Below are 22,376 nucleotides of genomic sequence, written 5' to 3'. Positions count from 1 at the left end.
CGTTTGCACGCCGCTTTATCTTTTACAGTACATGCAATCAGACTTCAACCCCTACATCTTCTTTGCACTGCAAAACTCAACCGCTTCATCGTCTCCACTTTGTGAAACTCCGACCCTGCATATGGTTCGTTTTTCTAATTCGCTCGTTGGCTGCTGGTTCATCAGGTAAGTCACGCTCTGCTCTTCATAATTCTTTTTCTTCTGCTTTTTGACTGTTGGTTTTTTAGCCATCATATGAGAAACGTATAACCATATAACTTGCGACAATCATAAACCCAATATGCAATTCATTTGAATCAAATCCATTTGGTTTCAATCTTCTTTCCCTTTTTGTTTTCATCTACAATAACAATTTATATAAAATATATTGATTTTTCTTTTACAATTTTTCCGATACTTTGCGTGTTTTGATTTACTTTTTCTGATATTAAATATAAGGGATTGGAGCTCGTTGTTTTGGTTTTCATCTACGTCCATTTTCTAGTTTCATCAATAACTAATATGAACATATATGTATGATTGTACAGTACTTAGCTATGTTGAATTTTTATTGAATCAATTGTAATTTTTTATTGTTATGGAAGATATTTTAGATGTATAAATTTTGTTTGATTCAATTTTTGAAGGACATGAATCTGGAAAATAAATGCATGGAAGATGGAGAAGGTGAAACAAGCCCTGACTTGAATATTTCAGAAGATGAAAGCAACGAAGAGTAATCACAAGCTATGAAAGGTAACGAAAAAATAGACTTGGTTAATTCTAGCATTCGAAAGCAACTGATTCCTGTGATTGGGATAGAGTTTGAGACAGAAGACTTGGCTTTTAAATTTTACAACGCATATGCATACAATATTGATTTTAGTATTAGAAGAAGTAGATGTCACAAATTCAAAAGTGGTCAGTTGAGAGACAGGCTTTTTGTTCACTTAGCGTGAAATTGATAAGCGTATTTCTAATGTGAAGTATCATCACGCTGAGCCAAGATGTGGATGTTTAGCAAGGATGAAAATTAGTTGTCATTTGAATGAGAAGTATCGTGTCATAGAATTTGTTTATGAACATAACCATGTGACTACAAGTCCGTCTAAGACTCATTTGTTTAGGTCTCATAGGAAGATCACTCTTGCACACATAGCTGAAGTTCATATGACTGATAGTTCAGGAATTGCTCCCAAAGTAGCTCTTGAATTTTAAGTAGACAAGCTGGTGGTCGGGAAAGTCTTGGATCTATTCCTGATGATTACAGGAACTATTTACATTCAAAACGAACAAGAGAAATGAAGTTAGGAGATACAGGTGGTGTGTTAGAGTATCTGCAACAAATGCAATTGAATGATCCTAATTTTTTTATGCTATACAAGTGGATGAAGATGATTTGATCACCAATATTTTTTGGATTGATGCGAGGATGACGGTGGATTATGATTATTTTGGTGATGTACTATGTTTTGACACTACCTATAGAAAAAATAAAGAAGACCTTTTGCAATGTTTGTTGGTGTCGACCACCATAAAACTATTATATTTGGTGCTGCATTATTATATGATGAGACAATTCAAACTTTTACGTGGTTGTTTGATACTTTTGTGAAGGCTGTGTATGGAAAAAAGCCAAAGAACATTCTTACAGACCAAGATGCAGCGATATCTGCAGCATTAGCTTTAAAATAGCCAGAAACATCTCATCGTTTATGTATTTGGCACATATATCATAATGCAGCCAAACACTTTAGCTGTGTTTTTGAGAAGTTCAAAGATTTTAGCAAAGATTTTAGCAGTTGCATATATGATTATGAGGATGAAGATAATTTTCTAAATGCTTGGAATAGTATGCTTGAAAAATATACTCTCATGAGCAATGATTGGTTGAGTCGCATGTTTAAAATAAGGGAGAAATGGGCGTTAGTTTATGGGCGACAAACTTTGTGCAGATATTACTACTACCAAGCAGAGTGAAAGCATGAATAGTTGTATAAAAAAGCATGTTAGTTACAAATATGACTTGCTCAAATTTTTTCAACACTTCCAAAGGTTGGTCGAAGATCGTCGTTACGAAGAGTTGAAAGCTGAATTTAAAGCAAGTCAAATTTCCCCAACATTGTCATTTCCCGTAAAAATGTTGAAGTATGCAACAAATGTATATACACCAAAAGTGTTTAAAGTGTTTCAAGATGAGCTATGTAAGGCTTATGATTGTACTTTGCAGTTCAATGGTGAGATAGGTACAATCAACAAGTATGAAGTTATCCTGTATGGGAAGAATTGGCACCATACAGTTACATTTGACTCAACAAATAATGTAACTTTATGTAGTTGTAAGAAGTTTGAGTTTGCAGGAATCTTATGTGCACATGCCTTGAAGGTGCTTTCTACAAGAAATGTTAAAAGTATCCCAGCTCATTACATCTTGAAGAGATGGACAAAAAATGTGAATGCTATGAGTGTCAAAATTAATTCTTTTTCAAGTCCAAATGACCCTAAGGCAGAAATTGTAAGACGTTATAGAGAGTTGTGTCGGTTGCATACTCAATTAGCAATGAGGGCAGCAAGGGGTGGTAAGGTGTATGAAATTGTTATACGGCGATTGAACCAGACATTTGAAGAGGTGGATGCATGTTTGAAAGAAAAATCAAGTCAAGAAACATCTAAAGTGATCTCACCAATAATTAATAGTAGATCTGAGTTGAATGAGTGTATCAATGTTGATGATGACATCATTAAAGTTAGAGGAATCAAAGTTAAAGAAAGAGTTGTTGGTAGTTCTAAAAGGCCAAAAAATGCTTTGGAGAAGCTGACAAAGAAGAGAAGGAGTCGAAAAATAGAATTGCACCATTCAAGTAGTGTTGATTCAATATGCATTCCTACTACAAAAGTTGTTCCAACACCTCTATCAAAATTTTCACAGGCATTGTATAAATTCATTATTAATTTCATCTTTGTTTGTTTATTACCATATAGCTTCATCGTATTTTCTTATTGTATTTGTTGAACCTAAAAAGTGTTGGGGCCAAGAGTTATAATGTTGAAATGGATCCACCTTTATGTGCTTCCACTCATTCGAGGCCACCAAAACTGAGAACTTTAAGCAAACCTTGTCTTCCATGTTGTTTGTATTACCAATCTGATGCACACGATCCAACAGTTCAGCAAATGTGATGGTCTGTGGTACTATTAAGCCTTTTGAGTCACCCCCTTCGTATTTGCACATCTTCTATGAGGTTACCCATTTTTCATTGTAGCAAACCAGAAGAACAATTGTCTCCATTTTTTACCATGACAAAACAACATTTCATTAACACATTTGAAGCCACGACCAAATCACTGCAATACAACCACAATAACCAGGCAATACAATGACAATACAACAGCAATACAACAGCAATACAATAGCAATATAACAGCACTAAAACAACACTAACACAACACTGAACACGGATTCATCACAATCAGATTATACAAATCTACTACATCAAATGGAAAATCCCAAGTTTCAAGATTCACATATCCAGAGCAATCTAAATGCATTTGGTAAAAACCCAGATCAAGGAGCATGAAGATTCAAAAAACATTACCCAAAGCAATTAAAATAAAATCAATTTCACAGCAACCCAAGCAATCAAAATTAAACCAATTTCATAAAATTCCACAGAGACTAAGAAAATGACCATCAAGAATACCTATTGGAGGTCAACAATGGAGTAGAGCTTCAAGGTTGCAAGCAGCTGCGACCTTACGTTATTCAAAAGACTTACCTAGAAGATGGGGTCGATAGGGGGGTTTCCAGATTCACAACAGAGAGATGGGGACAATTCAGAACAGATACAACTGCACGAGAGAGAGAGAGAGAGAGAGAGAGAGTGAGTGAGAGAGAGAATAGAGAGTGAGAGAGAACTAAATTTCAGAAAAAGTGTTATGTGGGCAATAAGTGGACAATAAATATATATTTATATGTGGTATTTGCAAAATTTTTGGGGAGGCTTGGTATTTCCACTTAAAACTAAAAAATTGGTGGCATTTTGGGCTATTTCCCTATAAATAAATAATAAAAAAAAGACATTTCTTGTGTTTCAAACTGGACTGTAGATATATTCTCATAAAATATTGAAATCACCAACAACCTTTGGATCATGTAACAGTACAAGAATCAAGTTTTTTTATTCATTTTGTGACTAGTGGACCCCGCTTACATTTGGTTTGGTTGGCAAGTATGTGGGCAAGTGCGCGTCATGGGCGAATGAGGACCCATTATGGCTCAAGGGGCTCTAAGGGGGGTTGCACCACCTTTGGGCTCCAATAAATAGAAATCCATGTAAAAAAACCAGCTGTAGTGGTCCAAATTTGAGGCCCTAAATGCTTGAGCTGAACCTAAATGCAGGTACATGGTTGAAACCCTTGAAACTTAGTGAGACCACAGAAGGAAAAGATGCCAGCCCTTAAGTGTTGTTGGTGACGCCCCTTGCGACTGCAACATATCTACTTGCCCGAAAAATGGTTGCTGACCATTTTTAATTTTTAATTTTAATAATTTGACCAATGGCTAGAAGCTCTCAACAACTAGTTCCATTGTTTTTTTTTTTTTTTTTTTTTTTGGTGTAAAGTGGTCCAACGGCTAGTCTGAGTTTTTGTTTCATTTTTTGTTTTTAAAAATCTTATACCCAAATCTTCCTATAAATTATGGAAATTTTTATTTTTAAAATTCTTGAGACAGAAGTACGGAGTTTTCTGGGGTTGCTACTATCGTCGATTGTGGAAGGGTTCTCTTCGATAGCAGCACCTCTAACATGGTTAACGAGGAAATGAGTTAAGTTTGTGTGGACAGAGGAGTGCAAACAGAGTTTTCAGGAGCTAAAGAAGCAGTTAACCACCACACCTGTTTTGACTCTTCCGAATAACACGGGAAACTTTGTGATCTACAGTGATGCATCATTGCAAGGCTTGGGATGTGTTTTGATGCAACATGATCGGGTGATTGCTTATGCCTCGAGGCAACTCAAGAAACATGAGAAGAATTACCCTACTCATGACTTAGAGCTTGCTGCAGTGGTGTTCGCCCTCAAAATCTGGCGACACTACTTGTATGGTGAGACGTGTCAGATCTTCACTGATCATAAAAGCCTCAAGTACTTTTTCACTCAAAAGGAGTTGAATATGAGACAACGGTGTTGGCTGGAGTTGATAAAGGATTATGATTGTACGATTGAGTACCATCCTAGCCGAGCGAATGTTGTGGCAGATGCTCTAAGTAGGAAGACTAGTGGAAGTGTAGCTCGTCTCAGAATGGCCTATCTTCGTGGAACTGCGGAAGGATGGAGTAGAATTGGGAATGAGTCAACATGGAGGAATACTCGCTAGTTTGCATGTGAGGCCTATTCTGGTTGAGCGGGTGATTGCAGCCCAATTGGAGGATCCTACTCTCTGCATGATAAGATTGGAAGTAGAGAATGGTACACGGACGGATTATGCAATAAGAGAATATGGAGCCTTGGTAACTAGAACTCGTCTTTGTACACCCAAGAACGACGACTTGAAGAGACAAATCATGGTGGAAGCTCACTTTCAACCTATTCTATGCACCTGGGTAATACTAAGATGTATCGAACTCTACGTAAGTACTACTTGCGGCTGCATATGAAGGGTAACATTGCTAGGTATGTGAGCAGATATTTGATTTGCCAACAAGTGAAAATGGAGCGACAGAGACCATCTGGACTTATGCAGCCACTTCCGATCCCTGAATGGAAGTGGGAGCATATTACAATGGACTTTGTTTTCAAACTTCCACGTACTTAAAGAGGGTACGACGGAATTTGGATGATAGTTGACCGACTCACCAAATTCGCCCACTTCCTACATATAAAAGAAACTTATTCCTTGACGAAACTGGCAAAGCTCTTTGTGTATGAGATAGTGAGATTGCATAGAGCACCCATGTCCATTATGTCGGACAAGAATGCTAGGTTTACATCACGATTTTGGAAGTGTCTACATGATGCTATGTGTACTAAGTTACGGTTTAGTACGACTTTTCATCCACAAACAGATGGACAGTCAGAAAGAACGATTCAGATATTGGAGGACATGTTGAGATCTTGAGTGATGCAACTGAAGGATGGTTGGGGTAATCATCTTGCCTTGGTGGAATTTGCATATAACAACAGTTATCATTCTAGCATTAAAATGGCCCCGTATGAAGCCTTGTATGAGAGGCAGTGTAGAACTCCAATACATTGGAATGAGGTGGGTGACAAAAAATTAGAGAAAGTAGAAAGTATCCAAGCAACAACTGAAAAAGTGAAGATGATCCGAGAAAAGTTGAAGACCGCACAAGATTGACAGAAGAGTTATGCGGACAACAGATCCAAGGATCTTGAGTTTGCAGTTGGGGATTGGATGTTCTTGAAGCTATCTCCTTGGAAGGGTGTGATGAGGTTCGGAAAACGTGGGAAGTCAAGTCCTCGTTATATCGGACCTTACGAAATCACAGAACACATTGGACCCGTTGCCTACCGACTTGCCTTACCTTCAGAATTATTTCGGATTCATGACGTGTTTCATGTATCCATGTTACAGAAGTACGTGCCTGATCCTTTTCATATCCTGGAACATCAACCCACGGAGTTGAGAGAAGATTTGACGTATGAGGAGCAACCAGTGCAAATTCTAGAAATAAAGGAATAGGTTTTGTGCTACAGATCCATTCTAGTAGTGAAGGTGTTATGGAGGAGTCAAACTATTGAAGAAGCTACTTGGGAACCTGAGGTGTAGATGCAGGCCAAGTACCCTTATCTCTTCAAATGGCAGGTGTGTAAATTTCGAGGATGAAATTTTTATAAAAGGGGAAGGTTGTAACATCCCGACCCAAAATATAATTATTCGTGAATTTAATTAATTTCATAAAATATGAAATTACAATTTTGGTCACTTTTTAATCTAGAAGGATTTAGGGAAATGAATGGCACCATTATGTAGATCGTGCCGAGACGAGTCCGTAAACACATAGTGGGCTTGAATCGAAGTTGTAATGAAAAAGTTACAATCCAAATAAATGTAGTGGCATAACCGTAATTTTTTCGAAAAGGGTTTAATAAAATATGAATTTCTCTCTCTCTCTCTTCTCTCTCTCTCTGTGTCTCCCTCCCCCCTTCCCCCCGATATTTTGAAACAGTCAGTTGGCGTTTTGGCCCCACCGCTGCCTCCACCTTCTTTCTCCATCCCACCCGATCTCTACCGCCAACAACCAGCACAGCCATTGGATTCTGCGTTTTGGCGTTTATGATCAATTTCTGCGTTTTGGTTATCAGATAAGAAATAGAAGTATTGGCCAGTTTCGGCCCTCGATTCCGGCGACTTCCCGTTACTTTTTGGGGTTGGTCCAAGAAAAAAAAGTTGCTCCACTCAATGTCCTGATCATGTAGGTATAAGTTTTGACTGGCAGTTTTAAGATTTTTTGATCGCCAGAATCGCTTTGGACACCCACGCGCTGCCCATGCATGGGCACTGTTTTGGTGTCCCTCTCGATCCTAAAATGATCCCCATTTCGTCCTGAGCACGATGGTATGCTCGGATTTGAATTTGGTTACCGTTTGATCGTCAATTGGATATTGCATATTAGGCGTTATCCGGGTTCGATATATTCAGACCTTCATATCGACTCCAATTTAATATATGTTGATCTAGGCTTCCCTAGGATCGTGTAGGAATTCGCGGATCATGAATCGGAGCCCCGGATGTTCCGATTCAATAACTTAAAGTTTGCATTAAACGATAACCGTCCGATCATAGGATCTTGAGCGATCCGACCGTTCAATTCGGACCAAACTTGCAAGACATGCTTAGTAAACCTTGTGGAACTCATAGGAACTTCCGGATCGGTTGACCGAGCGTCTTCCGAGGCTATTTCCAACATTCGAAACACGTGATTGGACTTTAGGAATGTCTCGTTCCTCGTGCTTATACTTGAAACCCGAGAAACTAGGATTTTAATTTAAAGTTCTCGTTCAAAGCATTTAATATTAATTTCGTATTCATATTCTGAAATAGGTACTCCGACCACACGTACATAGCAGGCGGGACCCTCTCAGCGTCAAGCAGCGTGGGACTACTTGTGAGTGGACATTATTTTGATTGGTTAGATGGTCTTGCATCAAAAATGGATTTTTATGACTTTGGAATGGATATATATATATATATCGTTCAATTATGAATTTTTTCTGCTATCTTGATAATTGAAGTTATGATTTTTCGGAATTGAAGTTATGATTTTTCGGAATTTGAATTATATAAGTTGAAAAATGATTATTCATCATGTGATTATATGTTTGGGCAATAAATAAATACGAGTTCGGGTACTTTATTACTTCGCTATGTGAATAAAGGATTACACCATGCTAAGTACCCTCCTTTGGTTATGGTACCCACACGTGGCGTTGGGTTATCCAACATATGGGCATATATGGTTTTGTTGTTAGCTTATCACATGTGGCGTTGGATGATCTAGCATGTGATGAAGTTGTCTACGCGCGTAGGACTTAGTGTTTGGTTGTGTTGGAACTTCCGGCGTGTGTGATGTAGAGTGTTCGTCCCCGGGTTGGATCGCTCATCCCTAGACACAGGGTAGAAACTTGAAACCCTACGGACTAGCCAAACAATCCCCCCATTGGACTGTTTTTCCCGGTACTCAAATTGGTGTGATACTTATATATATAAGTATACTTACGGTCAGTGGCGAATCCACATAGGGGCAAGGGGGGTCAATTGACCCCCGCAAGCCCGGAGTCCACCATAGGAGGCCAAGAACTTGACCCCTGCAAGTGCCTAGAAGGTGTTTGATGAAATGCCCCAAAGAGGGAGCAGCCATAGCCAGGAGCAAGCAAGAAGCTTGCTGCGCAGCGCCCAGCGCTTCAATTTTTTTTTTCGTGACTTCAAAACGACGTCGTTCCACTTAAGTTTTTTTTTTATTAAAAAAGCCTGGCTAAAATGACGTCGTTTTGGCTCAGTTTTTTTAAAAAAAAGAAAAAGAAACTTACAAGCAGCACAGCAGCTCGATAAAAGAAAGTACAATCAATTGCATGAACGTCACCTGGCTCAGCACAAAAATTATCCAAATCTGCAGGATCGAAGCACTAATGAGGCTGTTGCTAGTGACACAAAGGATCAATCTCAGCCACGTGTTTGATTTCACCATATGTATTCTTAGACAGACGGCAATCAGTTTGCATACATATACCTTTTAGCATCAGCTTGCAAAGAAGCCAAGATCATCACTTTTCTGCTTGGTTCTGCCCTCTCCATTGTTTTATATGCATCATCCATGGTGGCCATGACACGGTAGCACAGCCATTAAGTATGGCTTTTATGGTAGATCCAGAATTTCTTATCTGCTTTGCAAACAACTTAAGTAAACCTTACCTGACTTGTATATGTTGACCTCTTAGAATCGAACCCTGGAGTTTGATGAGTTTAACAGAAAAAGCTAAAGACGGAAAAAAAAAAAAATTCCTGAATTAATCTATAAAACCAAGTTGTGTTTATCCTGGGCCAAATCATTTGTTTTGTCTAACATTTTCCCACGAGTCGAAGGACCTATTACAATTTACAAATATATTTCTTGGAAACAAGCCCTCTGTCAAAGCGGCTAAAAGAATTATAATCGAAAGTCGCTATCATTAATATCTTGGTAATATAGTACTTTCTTATATTGAAAATTTGACATAAAATACGAGAGTGGTACATTTTGTATAGAATTTTTTGTCTTTAGACGTTGACCCCTGCAAGGAAAATTCCTGGATCCGCCACTGCTTACGGTATTTGAGGTACGTACTTATATAGTATATGCTATCGTATTATATAGATTTACTTAACTATTAATCTCAGTATATATGGATAAATGTATAAGTGAAATATTCTAAAATAATTCTCACATATGTCATTTGGAAGTCATTGCTTTCGGGAACTTTTAGGTTGGAGTCAAAAGGATTTGGGTTTGGATTTGATCATATGTTCTCAGGAAAGTGACAACATGTTGAGTTCACAATGATTAATAGATACGGTATTAGTTGCATGTTTTGGCATTATTTTCCAAACGGTGGGGTTAGTATGTTGTTTTGCAAACTAAATCAAACTTTGTTTTTGTCCACTCACACGTTTTCTGTTTTGCGCCCCGCAGACAGTAGTTGACTAAGCTGAGCAGCAGAGCCGAGCCCTGAGCTTTCAAACCTCGAGCTTCAGTAGAATAAGCTTGGTTTCGTTTCTGTTCTGTTAAACTTTTTATCATTTGTAAATCGAAACTCTTAGATTTGCTCTGATGTTGCCCATATTAGCTTTTAATTGAAAGGCCGGAGGCCTAGTATGCAAACTGCTTGAATGTTAACTTGTGCATGTTGCCAGTTGTGGATAAATTGTGTTTTTAATAGGTTGAGAAATTTGAGAAATGTCCAATTTTCAGGGATGACGCTGCCGAAATTTCGGCAGAAAGTCTTGTGTCTTTAGTAAGTGGGCCCGGCATCTATAAGATGCCGGAAATACCACGGGATTCGTCTCGAATTCCGAGGAGTTCAGGGCGGGTCCTATCACTAACTTCAGCCCATAATCTCTAGTTTTGTGGTTTTTTTTTTTCATGTGGTTTTGTATTTATTTAGCTAATGTTTCGCTGACAGTAGTTCCCTTCTTCTTCTTTTGGTTTAAGCTCTAGTTTAATTTTTTGCATTTCTGAGTTTTTTTTTTCTCACTAGTCTCACAAAATGCACGGATTTAAATAAACTATATATGTTCTTTCACTTTCTTTGTCATTACTTTTGAGCAAAGCATACATATTTGAGAGTATTTTTGTGTGAATTTGTTGGTATTTTTTGCTGGCCTCCCTACCTGTGTTCCTTGTGTAAACGTTTTCTTTGATAATTGTTACTTGTAGTATTTATTTAGCTAGTTGATTTATTGGTTTACATTGCTCACTTTTTTCTATCACAATTTTATACGGTTTATTTAGCTAGTCAGTTTATATTGCTCATGTATTATGACTTATCTCATTTATAATTAGCTATTTGATATAGTTTTTTTGTGGTATTTTTTCATGTGGTTTTGTATTTATTTATTGATTTTCAGATTTGGGCTCCTAAACCCTAGTTCCCTTCTTCTTTCGGTTGTTTCTTTCTTTTGGTTTAAGCTCTAGTTCAATTTTTTGCTTTTGAGTTTTTTTTTCTCGCTAGTCTTGCAAAATGCATGGATCTAAATAAACTATGTTATTTTACTTTCTTTGTCATTAGTTTTGAGCAAAGCATACATATCTGGGAGCATTTTTATGTGAATTTGTTGGTATTTATTGCTTGCCTCCTTACTTGTGTTCCTTGTGTAAACGTTTTCTTTGATAATTGTTACTTGTTAAAGTATTTATTTAGCTAGTTGATTTATTGGTTTACATTACTCATTTGTCTTTCTCCAATTTTTTCTTTAACAATTTTATACGGTTTATTTAGTGAGTCAGTTTATATTGCTCATGTATTATGACTTATCTTATTTATAATTAGCTATTTGATTTAGTTTTGTGTTTTTTTTTCATGTGGTTTTGTATAGGAGAATGACTACCCAAATTTCACATATCACCTTCGACAATTGCAATTTCAAGTCAAAAAGTGTCATCCGAAAACCCTTGTTGGATTCATTCAAGTTGAGTATTGAGGATTTTGTGGAGGACTGTGATGTTGTCCAAGAAGGGCGTGAATGGAAATGAGAGTTCGTTCACAAGGAAGGATGTGTTAAGAGGACAATTCCACTCTTCGTTCTCAAAGAGGTAGTGGATGATTCAAGACATAAATCCGAAGAAGATTCGTTTTGCATCTACTGCAACTACTCAGGATGCAACAACAATCTCGTCTCGAAGAGCAAGTATCACTTTGTAATTCCAGCAGATTATGAATCTGGGGAGCAATTGGACAATCCTTTTGACAAGGATGATTACTTTTTTAAAGATCGGACACACCTTTTACATGGATTGCTCCACATCAACGGGATTTGCCACCTCATATGTATCAATGGGATTTATGGGGGTTCTGCTTACATCCCTGGTCGAGACATCATGCATATATGGGATTTACTTTGCCTTTATTTTCAAGCGAGCTAATTATTAGTTTTATATTAGTTGTTTCATATTTTTGTTATATATAAAACATATGAATTGAATCTGTTTTTGTGATTTATAGGAAAATAACTGTTCGTGATGAAGCATGTAAAGCATTTAGGCATATCACATTGATATACGATCTCCGTAAGACATGCGAGGAGGCCATGGAGACGAGATTGCTGTTTAGTGTGGCTTTTGGTAGTACTTGGTTTGGGAGGTGGGGATACACTTTTCTACGTGGAAGCTATAGGGTGTCGAGAGATACCTACACGAGCGCTATTGAGTCCCTTGCGTCTCTTCCATTGACTGAGGTTGAAGAAATTGTAGAAAAATTCAAGATGTCCCTTACTCCTCTAGAGTGCATGAGAGATTTATTATCTTTCATGCTGCAGATGAGGTGTGGCGCGAGAGGCCAAAAGAAAACGGATCTAAATAAAGATTTGTGGACGGTGTATGATGAGGTTTTAATGAGGAGGAAAAATCACATCCAAACCATCTTGAATTGCAAAGTCTTTTGCAAGGAAATCCCGTTGAGGCAAATGTCAGTTGAACGTTTAACAGTTACATTTGTGGTGAGAGATGCAGATGACAATGAGTTGCCGGGAATGGTTGGTTGCGAGTGTACCACACTCCACATAAATGATGTGGCTGATTTAAAGGGTCAAGTTACTCGTTTAATTCAAGATACATATCATGCATTCTCCAATTTCACCATCACCGAAATGGAAGGAGAGGGAACGGATGAATTGAAAGAGAATATGTGGGTGAAGGGTGATGGTGCAGACATGGATTGCAACTATGTAGCTGAAGGTGGACGGGGATGGTTGGTGACTTGTACCTGTGGAGCAAAGGATGATGATGGAGAGAATATGATTCAGTTTGATACCTACAGGGAATGGAAGCACATCGAGTGCCTCATTAATGATGGTTTTAAACTTGAAAATAATGATGGTTTTATTTATTCGGTATGTTCAGCCCCAAGGCATTGAGGAGAAAATTGGTAAGAGGTTCTGAAATTTCATTAAACACTTTATCTGTCTCACAATGTTTGGTTGTTTGTTTTGAAAGAAAAGTTGCTTTTATGCATTTGATGATGCCTGCAAGAAATTAAGATTTGTGATATTGCTTTAGCATCTTCTAATTGTTTTATGCTTCAGTCTGGGGGTATTGGGTTGGGCAGCACTCTTTTACTTATACGGAGGTTAATGTTCTCTGTAACATGCTTTATTATTGTAGTGGCCTTTAACCAACTTTGTAGCATTAAGCGAGCCTTGCTGCAAGCCTTTAAGAATTTGGCAATGACCTTTATTTTTACAGATTTAAGCGAGTTTGGATTGTGACTGGTTGATCAATTATGCTGATGAGGGGTGAATTCCATTATTAGCCCATTTTTGTTTGCTATCCTATTTGTGGAAACTATTTTGATCAACATGAATTCTGCAATGACCATTATTTTTACAAATTTAAGCAAGTTTGAATTGTCTCTGGTTGATCAATTATGTTGACAACAAGGGGGGAATTCCATTATTAGCCCATTTTTGTTTGCTATCCTATTTGTCGTGAAGAAACTATTTTGATCCACTCTGAGATTTGTTGAAAATTTTGTATTTCTTACAGTGCAGTTTGCTACATTTATAGTCAATCATGTTCTCTCTCTCTCTCTCTCTCTCTCTCTCTCTCTCTCTCTCATACACACATACCAAATTTGATTAACTTGCCAAATCCTATAATGTTAGGAGATTTGGAATTTGGTTTTTAGCATCATCCCTCCATCAATTCAATGCTCAATGAGAAGTCATGTTAAATGAGCCTTGGAGAAACCTTTCATGAACTCAAGTGTATAGGTTTTTTTTGCTATTCATTTTAATAGATTACTTTATTAGTTTTTTTTTTTTTTTTTGAATTGTTCAAGTTTTCTCTAATCATTCTTGTTTCATGGTTACTGATGTTGTTGAACACTTCATTCTCAAAATTGATAAGTATATAGATTAACACAACATATGCTTACATTCAATTCCAAGAAAGGACTGTGGTCGATAAATTTTTTCTTGAGGTGAAGAATAAAGTAGATACTGAGGAACTTACTTGGATCCTTGGGTAGAAATTTGCAGCACCTAGTATCAGTTGACTTGTTATCATGTTGCATCATGTTCCTTGATCAAAACACATTTGTATGTGCTATGTAGCTGGCTAACTGGATGCAGCATCCCATTCCTTATTGTTTTCGTTGCAAGTTACTAAATTGTCACATACCCTCTTTGTTGCCTTCCAGATGTGTGTGTGGCATGCATAAGCACTTGTAAATTGTTTCCTTGCAGCATAAATATGCTAGGCTGCTCATTTGTCTTAACATAATTTGATTTAATTAATGGCAGGAACGGCATGGTGGAGTCGCTGAGTGTGCAAGGATTCTTGTTTGGAGACTGCCATTGCATAATTGACTAAACTTACTCAGTTCTGTACTTTTAATTAGAAGATTGGTCCATACTTACTGTACCCTTGAGTATGTTGGATTAGCGAGCTAGGATGCATCTTGTAGTTGTCTAGTTTGTTGTTTGATTTTACGTTACCTTGTCATATAAGGCATCAATGGATCATTTGTTGCAAGCTATATTTATAATTGTACTAGCACTACCCCTTAGTCACAAGTTGTTAAACCTTCGTATTTTGGCTCTTGATCTAGTCTACGCATGAATGCAAAGTATGCAACCATTAGTTGGTTGACGATCGAAAGCATATGGTGCAGCCAATGAATTCTGGAATGATCGATCTCTGTAGAGAGTGAATGTTTTGTTTTGTTTTTGCTTTTCATTTTGTTAATGGAAATTTCTATAGAGCCAGAGCATTGGCATTGTGTGTGTACCTACTCTTCTTAATATTACTATATTCAACTTGTTAAAGTACAATTGACAGAGGATGCAATGACGCATGAAAACCGTTGGACATTAATAACAAGCCATTGCGCATCATAGACAGCTGGACAGATAATTTGTCTCATTTATGAGATAATGTCACACTTCATTGTTGACATTACAGTATTTGAATATGCAAGTTCCTTTCAAGATTTAGGGAACAAAGACAAAAATGGTATACAATACAAGCAAGCACCAAGAGCTTTGAATTATTCTTCTGCATATATGATTCAGGTCCTGGTCTCGTTTCGTTTGGCATCTGCTTGTCTTTCCTATAGCACAACAGTTAGGCTGATGTAGTAGATTGCGGAGATTGAGAGAGAAGGCTGCAAGCTGAATATTGCCGAACTTGCCTTCCTCCGTTGCTAGCCTAGAAAAGAAAATAAAAGGGAAATTCAAGTAACAGTCTCCACCATACAATGCAACAACACAACGGAAGCACAAACAAGATGCACTGGTTTGGATAAGTGATGAATATGTAGTTTCTGGGTTTGATCAAGCTGTCAGCTTGCTTTGCGATATCATATCTCTGGAAACCAGGAAGAACATGTCTAAATCGAGGAGTACTAGTGCATTCCAAACAGCAGCATCCTCTTAAATCATAACCTCATTATCATTATAAGGCATAATTAGGAAAAAGTAATGCATATACCTTCATGTCGCGTTTGACAACTAGTATTGCAGCTAAGAAGACTTGCGTTTTGCTACATTTATAGTCAATCATGTTCACTTCTCTCTCTCTCTCTCAGACCAAAATTTGACTCACTTGCCAAATTTTATAATGTTAGGAGATTTGGTTTTTAGCATCATCCCTCCACCAATTTAATGCTCAATAGAAGTCATGTTAAATGAGCTTTGAAGAAAGCTTTTTTTTTTGTTTTTTTTTTGTTTTTGCTATTCATTTTAATAGATTACTTCATTTGTGTTTTTGGGTAGTTCAAGTTTTCAAATAATAAGTGGCAAAAAGAAAAAGACAAAAAAAAAAGATGTCGAATCATATCTTTTAGGCTTAAATGCGGTTTTGCCCCTTGAACTATATGTTGGGGAGATACTATAAATGTAAATGTTAGAAAAAGGTGTTAATAAGGACATTGTGGACAGATTTAAACCCTAGAAGAAAGTTTGTGGCACACAATGGGTGATTTTTATGATACTTTTGGTTATTTGAATTTTTTCTTTTCTTTTATTCGATTCCATGACTTATGCAAAGAGGTCGACTATGTTATTTGTGGGAGGGGGTGGACCAAGAAATGTGCGATCATTCCAAGCAGATCATTCCTGAGCTGTTAAGGCTTATTAGAAGCATGGAGGAGAAACTTCAGTTGTCGAGAGCTAAAGTAAAGAAGATTAGGATTTGGTTTGGCAACTGCTTGATTGTGATGATAATTTTGGACCTTTGTGTTATCGAAACCAAATTGCAGGGATGAGAAACGGCTGAAATCGGAATTAATGTGACGAAAGGGTTTGAGGGCATGTATTTTGTGATTTTGGGTTTTGGGTATTATGGATTAGTGGTGTTGTTGGGTTTTTGTATTTGGTTTTTGACGCCATTTCCTGTAAAAATAAAAATAAAAATCTGGCTAGCTCTAAATGAAGTGGTTCAATTTGAAACAATTTGATGTACTCATAGTAGTTGGGCATGAATATATTTGACCATTTGGATATCACTTTGAAAAGAAGTACTGAGTTTGCATTTAACACTTTGAAGTAGAAAAGTGCATACCATATCATTGGTGCTTAACCATAGCACAATTACAAAAGACTTGCTACATACCACAAATGCAGAGCATTACAAAGGACTTATTAAAAACCACAAGTGTAGAACATTACAAAAGAATTACCAAAACAAACAACTTCACAATTATAAAAGTCTTGCCAAAACAAATTCATAATTACATAAGTCTTGCCAAAACAACTTCACAATTACAAGACAGTTGCATTATCAAACATTTTCACCATTACAAGGTCACTGTCATGGCCTGCAAGGCTTTGCCTTCTTTGCAGGTGATTTGAACTTTGGGGATTGACAAATAACCACTGACTCAGCTTGTGTTCCACTTGCAAACATCAAAACTACAAGTTGGGTTGCACTTGGTTGGCAGTTTGTCCCTCCCACTTGTACACTTGGAACTGAGCTTCTCCTACCTATTCCTACAGTTAGAGCAATGCCTCTCCCTCCTAGTCCTGCATTTGGAGCAGTGCCTCCCCCTCCCAGTCCTATAGTTGACGTGCCTCTGCCTCTACATGCCTTATCCCCATTCACCAACATCAAATAATACCAAGCATAAAGCCAAAATCAATAGCAAGCATCATAAAATAATATCAAGCAACATCAAATAATACCAAGCATAAAATCAAACAATACCAAGCAGCATCATACCCTTAGTTTTGCCATTCTCATTGTTCTAGAGTGAGGAGTTTGGCTAGCATTAAGCATAGTGGGGAAATGAATGGCACCATTACATAGATCGTGCCGAGATGAGTCCGTAGACACGTAGTGGGCTCGAATCGGAGTTGTAACGAAAAAGTTACGATCAAAATAAACGTAGTGGCATAACCATAATTTTTTTATAAAGGGTTTAATAAAATCTGAATCTCTTTCTCTCTCTCCCCCCTCCCCCCCCTGTGCGTGGCCAGAACCCCCTCCCAATATTTTGAAAAAGCCATATCAACTCCAATTTAATATATGTTGATCTAGGCTTCCTTAGGATCGTGTAGGAATTCGTGGATCGTGAATCGGAATCCCGGATGTTCCGATTCAATAACTTAAAGTTTGTGTTAAACGATAACCGTCCAATTGTACGATCGTGAGCAATCCGACCGTTCAATTCGGACCAAACTTGCAAGCATGCTTAGTCAACCTTGTGAAGCTCATAGGAACTTCCAAATCGAGAATCGGAGGTCGTGGGTCCCGTGGGCCCAGTTGACCCAATATGGAAAGTTTGACTGCCCGGTTGACCGAGCATCTTCCGAGGCTATTTCCAACATTCGAAACACGTAATTGAACTTTAGGAACATCTCGTTCCTCGTGCTTATACTTGAAACCAGGAAAACTAGGATTTTAATTTAAAGTTCTCGTTCGAAGCGTTTTATATTAATTTCGTACTCGTATTCTGAAATAGGTACTCCAACCACGCGCACGCAGCAGGCGGGACGCTCTCAGGGTCAAGCAGTGTGGGACTACTTGTGAGTGGACATTGTTTTGAAATAACATTATTTTGATTGGTTAGATGGTCTTGCATGACAAATGGATTTTTATGACTTTGGAATGGAAATATATATATCGTTCAATTATGAATTTTTTCTGCTATCTTGATAATTGAAGTTATGATTTTTCGGAATTTGAATTATATAAGTTGAGAAATGATTATTCATCCTGTGATTATATGTTTGGGCAATAGATAAATACGAGTTGGGGTACTTTATTACTTGGCTATGTGAATAAGGGATTGCACCATGCTAAGTACCTTCCTTTGGTTATGGTACCCACACGTGGCGTTGGGTTATCCGGCGTGGGGGCATATATGGTTTTGTTGTTAGCTTATCACACGTGGCGTTGGATGATCTAGCATGTGATGAAGTTGTCTACACGCATAGGACTTAGTGTTTGGTTTGGGCCACATGTGGCGTTGGAACTTCCGGCGTGTGTGATGTAAAGTGTTCGTCCCCCGGTTGGATCGCTTATCCCTAGACGCAAGGTAGAAACTTGAAACCCTGTGGACTAGCCAAACAATCCCCCTTTTGAATTGTTTTCCCCAGTACTCAAATTGGTGTGATACTTATATATATATATATTCGTATACTTACGATATTTGAGGTACGTTCTTATATAGTATATGCTATCATATTATATAGATTTACTTAACTATTAATCTCAGTATATATGGATAAATGTATAAGTGAAATATTCTAAAATATTCTCACATATGTGGTTTAGAAGTCATTGTTTTCGGGAACTTTTGGGTTGGAGTCAAAAGGATTTGGGTTTGGATTTGATCATATGTTCTCGGGAAAGTGAGAACATGTTGAGTTCACAATGATTATATAGATACGGTGTCAGTTGCATGTTTTGGCATTATTTTCCAAACGGTGGGGTTAGTAAGTTGTTTTGCAAACTAAATCAAACTTTGTTTTTGTCCACTCACACGTTTTCTCTTTTGCACCCCGTAGACAGTAGTTGACTGAGCTAAGCAGCAGAGCCGAGCCCTGAGCTTCCGAACCTCGAGCTTCAATAGGATAAGCTTGGTTTCGTTTCTGTTATGTTAAACTTTTTATCGTTTGTAAATCGAAACTCTTAGATTTGCTCTGATGTTGCCCATGTTAGCATTTGATTGAAAGGTCGGAGGCCTAGTATGTAAACTGCTTGAATGTTAACTTGTGCATGCTGCCAGTTGTGGATAAATTGTGTTTTTAATAGGTTGAGAAATTTGGGAAATGTCCAATTGTCAGGGGAGACTAATGCAGTGGAACAAGAACAAAAGATAATTTCGAGCAAACTTAACTCTTTTGATTCTAAGAATACCCGGAATTAAAACTCTAATCTGTTAATTTTGATAATACCCAGGAAAAGAGTAAAAAGATGAGAGAAAAATCTCAATCTTCATTCAATAACAAACATCAACTGCCCCTTTCTTACAATTTCATGCATTATTTATTGGAGCCTCTCAATCAAGATGAGATAACTCCTTATAACTCTCCTAAACCTTTCCTATCCCAACTTCATAACTTCACATTAAATCTCCCTATAACTCACAAAGATGAAAAGACTCTCCATAACTTTATTCATGAACCTAGATAACTCCCACATACGAAGATACACTTATTTAACATAGGTTATTAAGACTTTCCTCATGCATGAACGTGATCCCAATGGTCCATGTATGTATTTGCTACACTCGCTACATCAGAGACTCTGCTGAAATTTCGGTAGAAAGTCTCATGTCTTTAGTAAGTGGGCCCGACATCTGTAAGATGCCGGAAATACCATGGGATTCGTTTCGGATTCAGAGGAGTTTGAGGCGAGTCCTGTCACTAACTTCAGCCCATAATCTCTATTTCAAAACCAAACTACCGTGACCAGCTGTCCTGAAGTTTGCATGGAGATGTCTGACACAATGTCTGTGCTTAGCAACTGGTACTAAGTCTTCTATTGCTCTTCCTAAGCCTTTTTACTTGCCTGTAATGATCACTGTTGCGTAGATACAGCTGCACCAAAATGGATTCAGTTGCATCCTCAACTTGTGATACTCGCAAGTGCACGAGCCGTTTGGTAGTATAGCATATGTAAGTGCGAGGTCGATCCCACGAGGATTGGTGATTGAATGATCCAATTCATTTTTCCTACACAAAACAGAAATGAAAAAGAAAGGAAATAAATAAAACAAGGAAGAACGAAATAACTAACTCAAGCAGATAAGTTCCCAAGTTCAATTTAGATTAATGGATTGATTCTAGCTAAAGTATGATTAAGCCATGGTGTGTGGTCATAACCTTGTGTTCCTAATTCCCTAATTTGATCATTTGTTGTCTAACCTAAAATTAAGCATTAGGAACCCATTAAGCATAGAAGAACAATTTAAACAACCAAGCATGTATCTAATCCCTGTTTTCGAATGTCCATACATACTCTTCCTATTCATAGTTCAATTCGAATTAAAGCATGGTGTCTACTCTTAATTCAAACCAAGATAGCTAACATGCAAGCCTAAATGGTGATCAATCATTCAAACTAGCATATTAACTTATAAGCATAATGAATAAGAACAAAAACCATAATTGAAACTTGGAAACTAATCAAACTTGAAACTAAAGAAAAGAATTTACATAACAATGAAAATTAAAGTAGAACTTGGAAAGACTTAAAGGAAAATTTCAGCACAAAGATCTCATTATAACAATTGAAAACTAGAAAGAGAAACTAAGAGAATTTGAGGGAGAGAAGGGAAGGGAGCTCTAGAGAAGTGTTTGAGAGCTCCCCCCCCTTGGGGTGTGTTTACAAGCTTGGGAAACCTCACTATATATAGGCCTAAGGAAGCTGAAAATCTGAATTAAGTATGGCTAATGCATACAACACTTGTTTTATAAAATCTGAAATGGTTGATGCACTTCACTAATGCATACAACACTTCCATTATAAAATCTGAAATGGTTGATGCACTTCACTAATAAATCCCACCAGCAGCCCTAGCTCATCTTCATGTCACCATGACCAAGCTTCCAACAAGAAATAATAGCTCATCCTGAGGTCAGCATGACCAGCAACTTCAAGGGCTTACGAATTGGGCTTCCCTTAAGCAAATTAAGACTTTAAGCACTCAAACTTGAAGTTCAGAATGTCTTCTTTCCAGCCATATATCATTTGGGCCAATCCAAGGTCGGAGGAGGAAGTTAAGGCCAAAACAAATTGCTAACTCATTTTGCGCGCTGATAAAATCCATCCTGAGCATGGCTCTGTGTTTGCTAGGTAACAGACTCCATATTTATCCAATGGGGCTGAATTTTGGATATGTTATATTACACACCCATTGGAACAACTTTCATGAAGAATGTGGCCTCATCCGAGCTATGTAGGTTGCTGAAACAAAGCTTGCAATATGACCTACGAAACTGGGCTGGCAGGGGACTGTAGCCAAAATTGAGTTTGTCTTTAAGCTCTTCATCCATTCATCCAAATTAGGCCTTAACATGCATGGATTGCATCATTTACTATCCAAAGCCCTCATTATTACCTAAAGCTCAATGAACTGAAAGATAAACACAAAAAAGATTAAAAGCACAAGTTTAACTCAAAAACATAACCAAATCATAAGCTAGAAGGGTACAAAATGATATGTAAATATGCACCGATCAAATACCCCCAAACCTAGATTTTGCTAGTCCTCGAGCAAAACAAAAGGAAAACAAAGATAAAAACAAACAAGAAGTTAACTAGACCACTTTCGTAGGTAACTCGATTTGCATTGAGCATATGCAACAAGCCTTTAAACCTCTAGGCATCCCTAGTAGGAGGAGTTTTGTCTCCTGAGGGTTTAACAGATACGATACCCACAAACGTTTTACTGACTCTGTAAAACAAGGTAATTAGAAAACTTAAAAGATTGTTAGTCCTTAAGCAAAAAAAATAATAATAATAATAAATAAAAATAATAATAATTACATTAACAAAAACAGAACAAAACAAAACAAAAAAAATTACAAAAATAAAAAGAACTCAAAACAATCTTTCCGAACATTTTCTGAAGAGAAATGACTCATGCACATGACTCAAAAGTTTTAACAATAAAAGCTCAATTTTAAACATTATTCACAAAGCGGCAAAGTTCAAAACATAATATGCTCAAAGTGTG

General features: G+C 37.5%; 1 protein-coding gene and 1 pseudogene across 1 annotated transcript; both read left to right on the top strand.

Moving 5' to 3' along the window:
- The first annotated feature begins 70 nt into the window (after positions 1-70).
- Positions 71-5,355, top strand: LOC148293901 (protein FAR1-RELATED SEQUENCE 5-like; annotated as a pseudogene).
- Positions 5,356-5,592: 237 nt separating this feature from the next.
- LOC148293900 (PHD finger protein MALE MEIOCYTE DEATH 1-like) lies at positions 5,593-13,458 on the top strand. The gene is made up of 6 exons (XM_088254640.1): positions 5,593-5,651; positions 6,044-6,121; positions 8,044-8,107; positions 11,789-12,075; positions 12,198-13,083; positions 13,276-13,458. Exons 1-6 carry the CDS (start codon positions 5,593-5,595, stop codon positions 13,456-13,458), a joined length of 1,557 nt encoding a protein of 518 aa, XP_088110766.1.
- Positions 13,459-22,376: the final 8,918 nt, after the last annotated feature.

Source organism: Prunus avium, chromosome 6, assembly GCF_965620075.1.
Source record: "Prunus avium chromosome 6, drPruAviu1.hap1.1, whole genome shotgun sequence".
NCBI lineage: Eukaryota > Viridiplantae > Streptophyta > Magnoliopsida > Rosales > Rosaceae > Prunus > Prunus avium.
Note: the sequence above shows the minus strand (reverse complement) of the source record. Positions and strands in the feature narration are given on the sequence as shown.

Coding starts and splice junctions, on each gene's coding strand:
- LOC148293900 (XM_088254640.1), top strand. CDS start 5,593: ATGTATCGAACTCTACGTAAGTACTACTTGCGGCTGCATATGAAGGGT. Junction 8,108..11,788: donor CAAGCAGCGTGGGACTACTT/GTGAGTGGACAT, acceptor GTTCTCAAAGAG/GTAGTGGATGATTCAAGACA. Junction 13,084..13,275: donor ATGATGGTTTTATTTATTCG/GTATGTTCAGCC, acceptor TTTATGCTTCAG/TCTGGGGGTATTGGGTTGGG.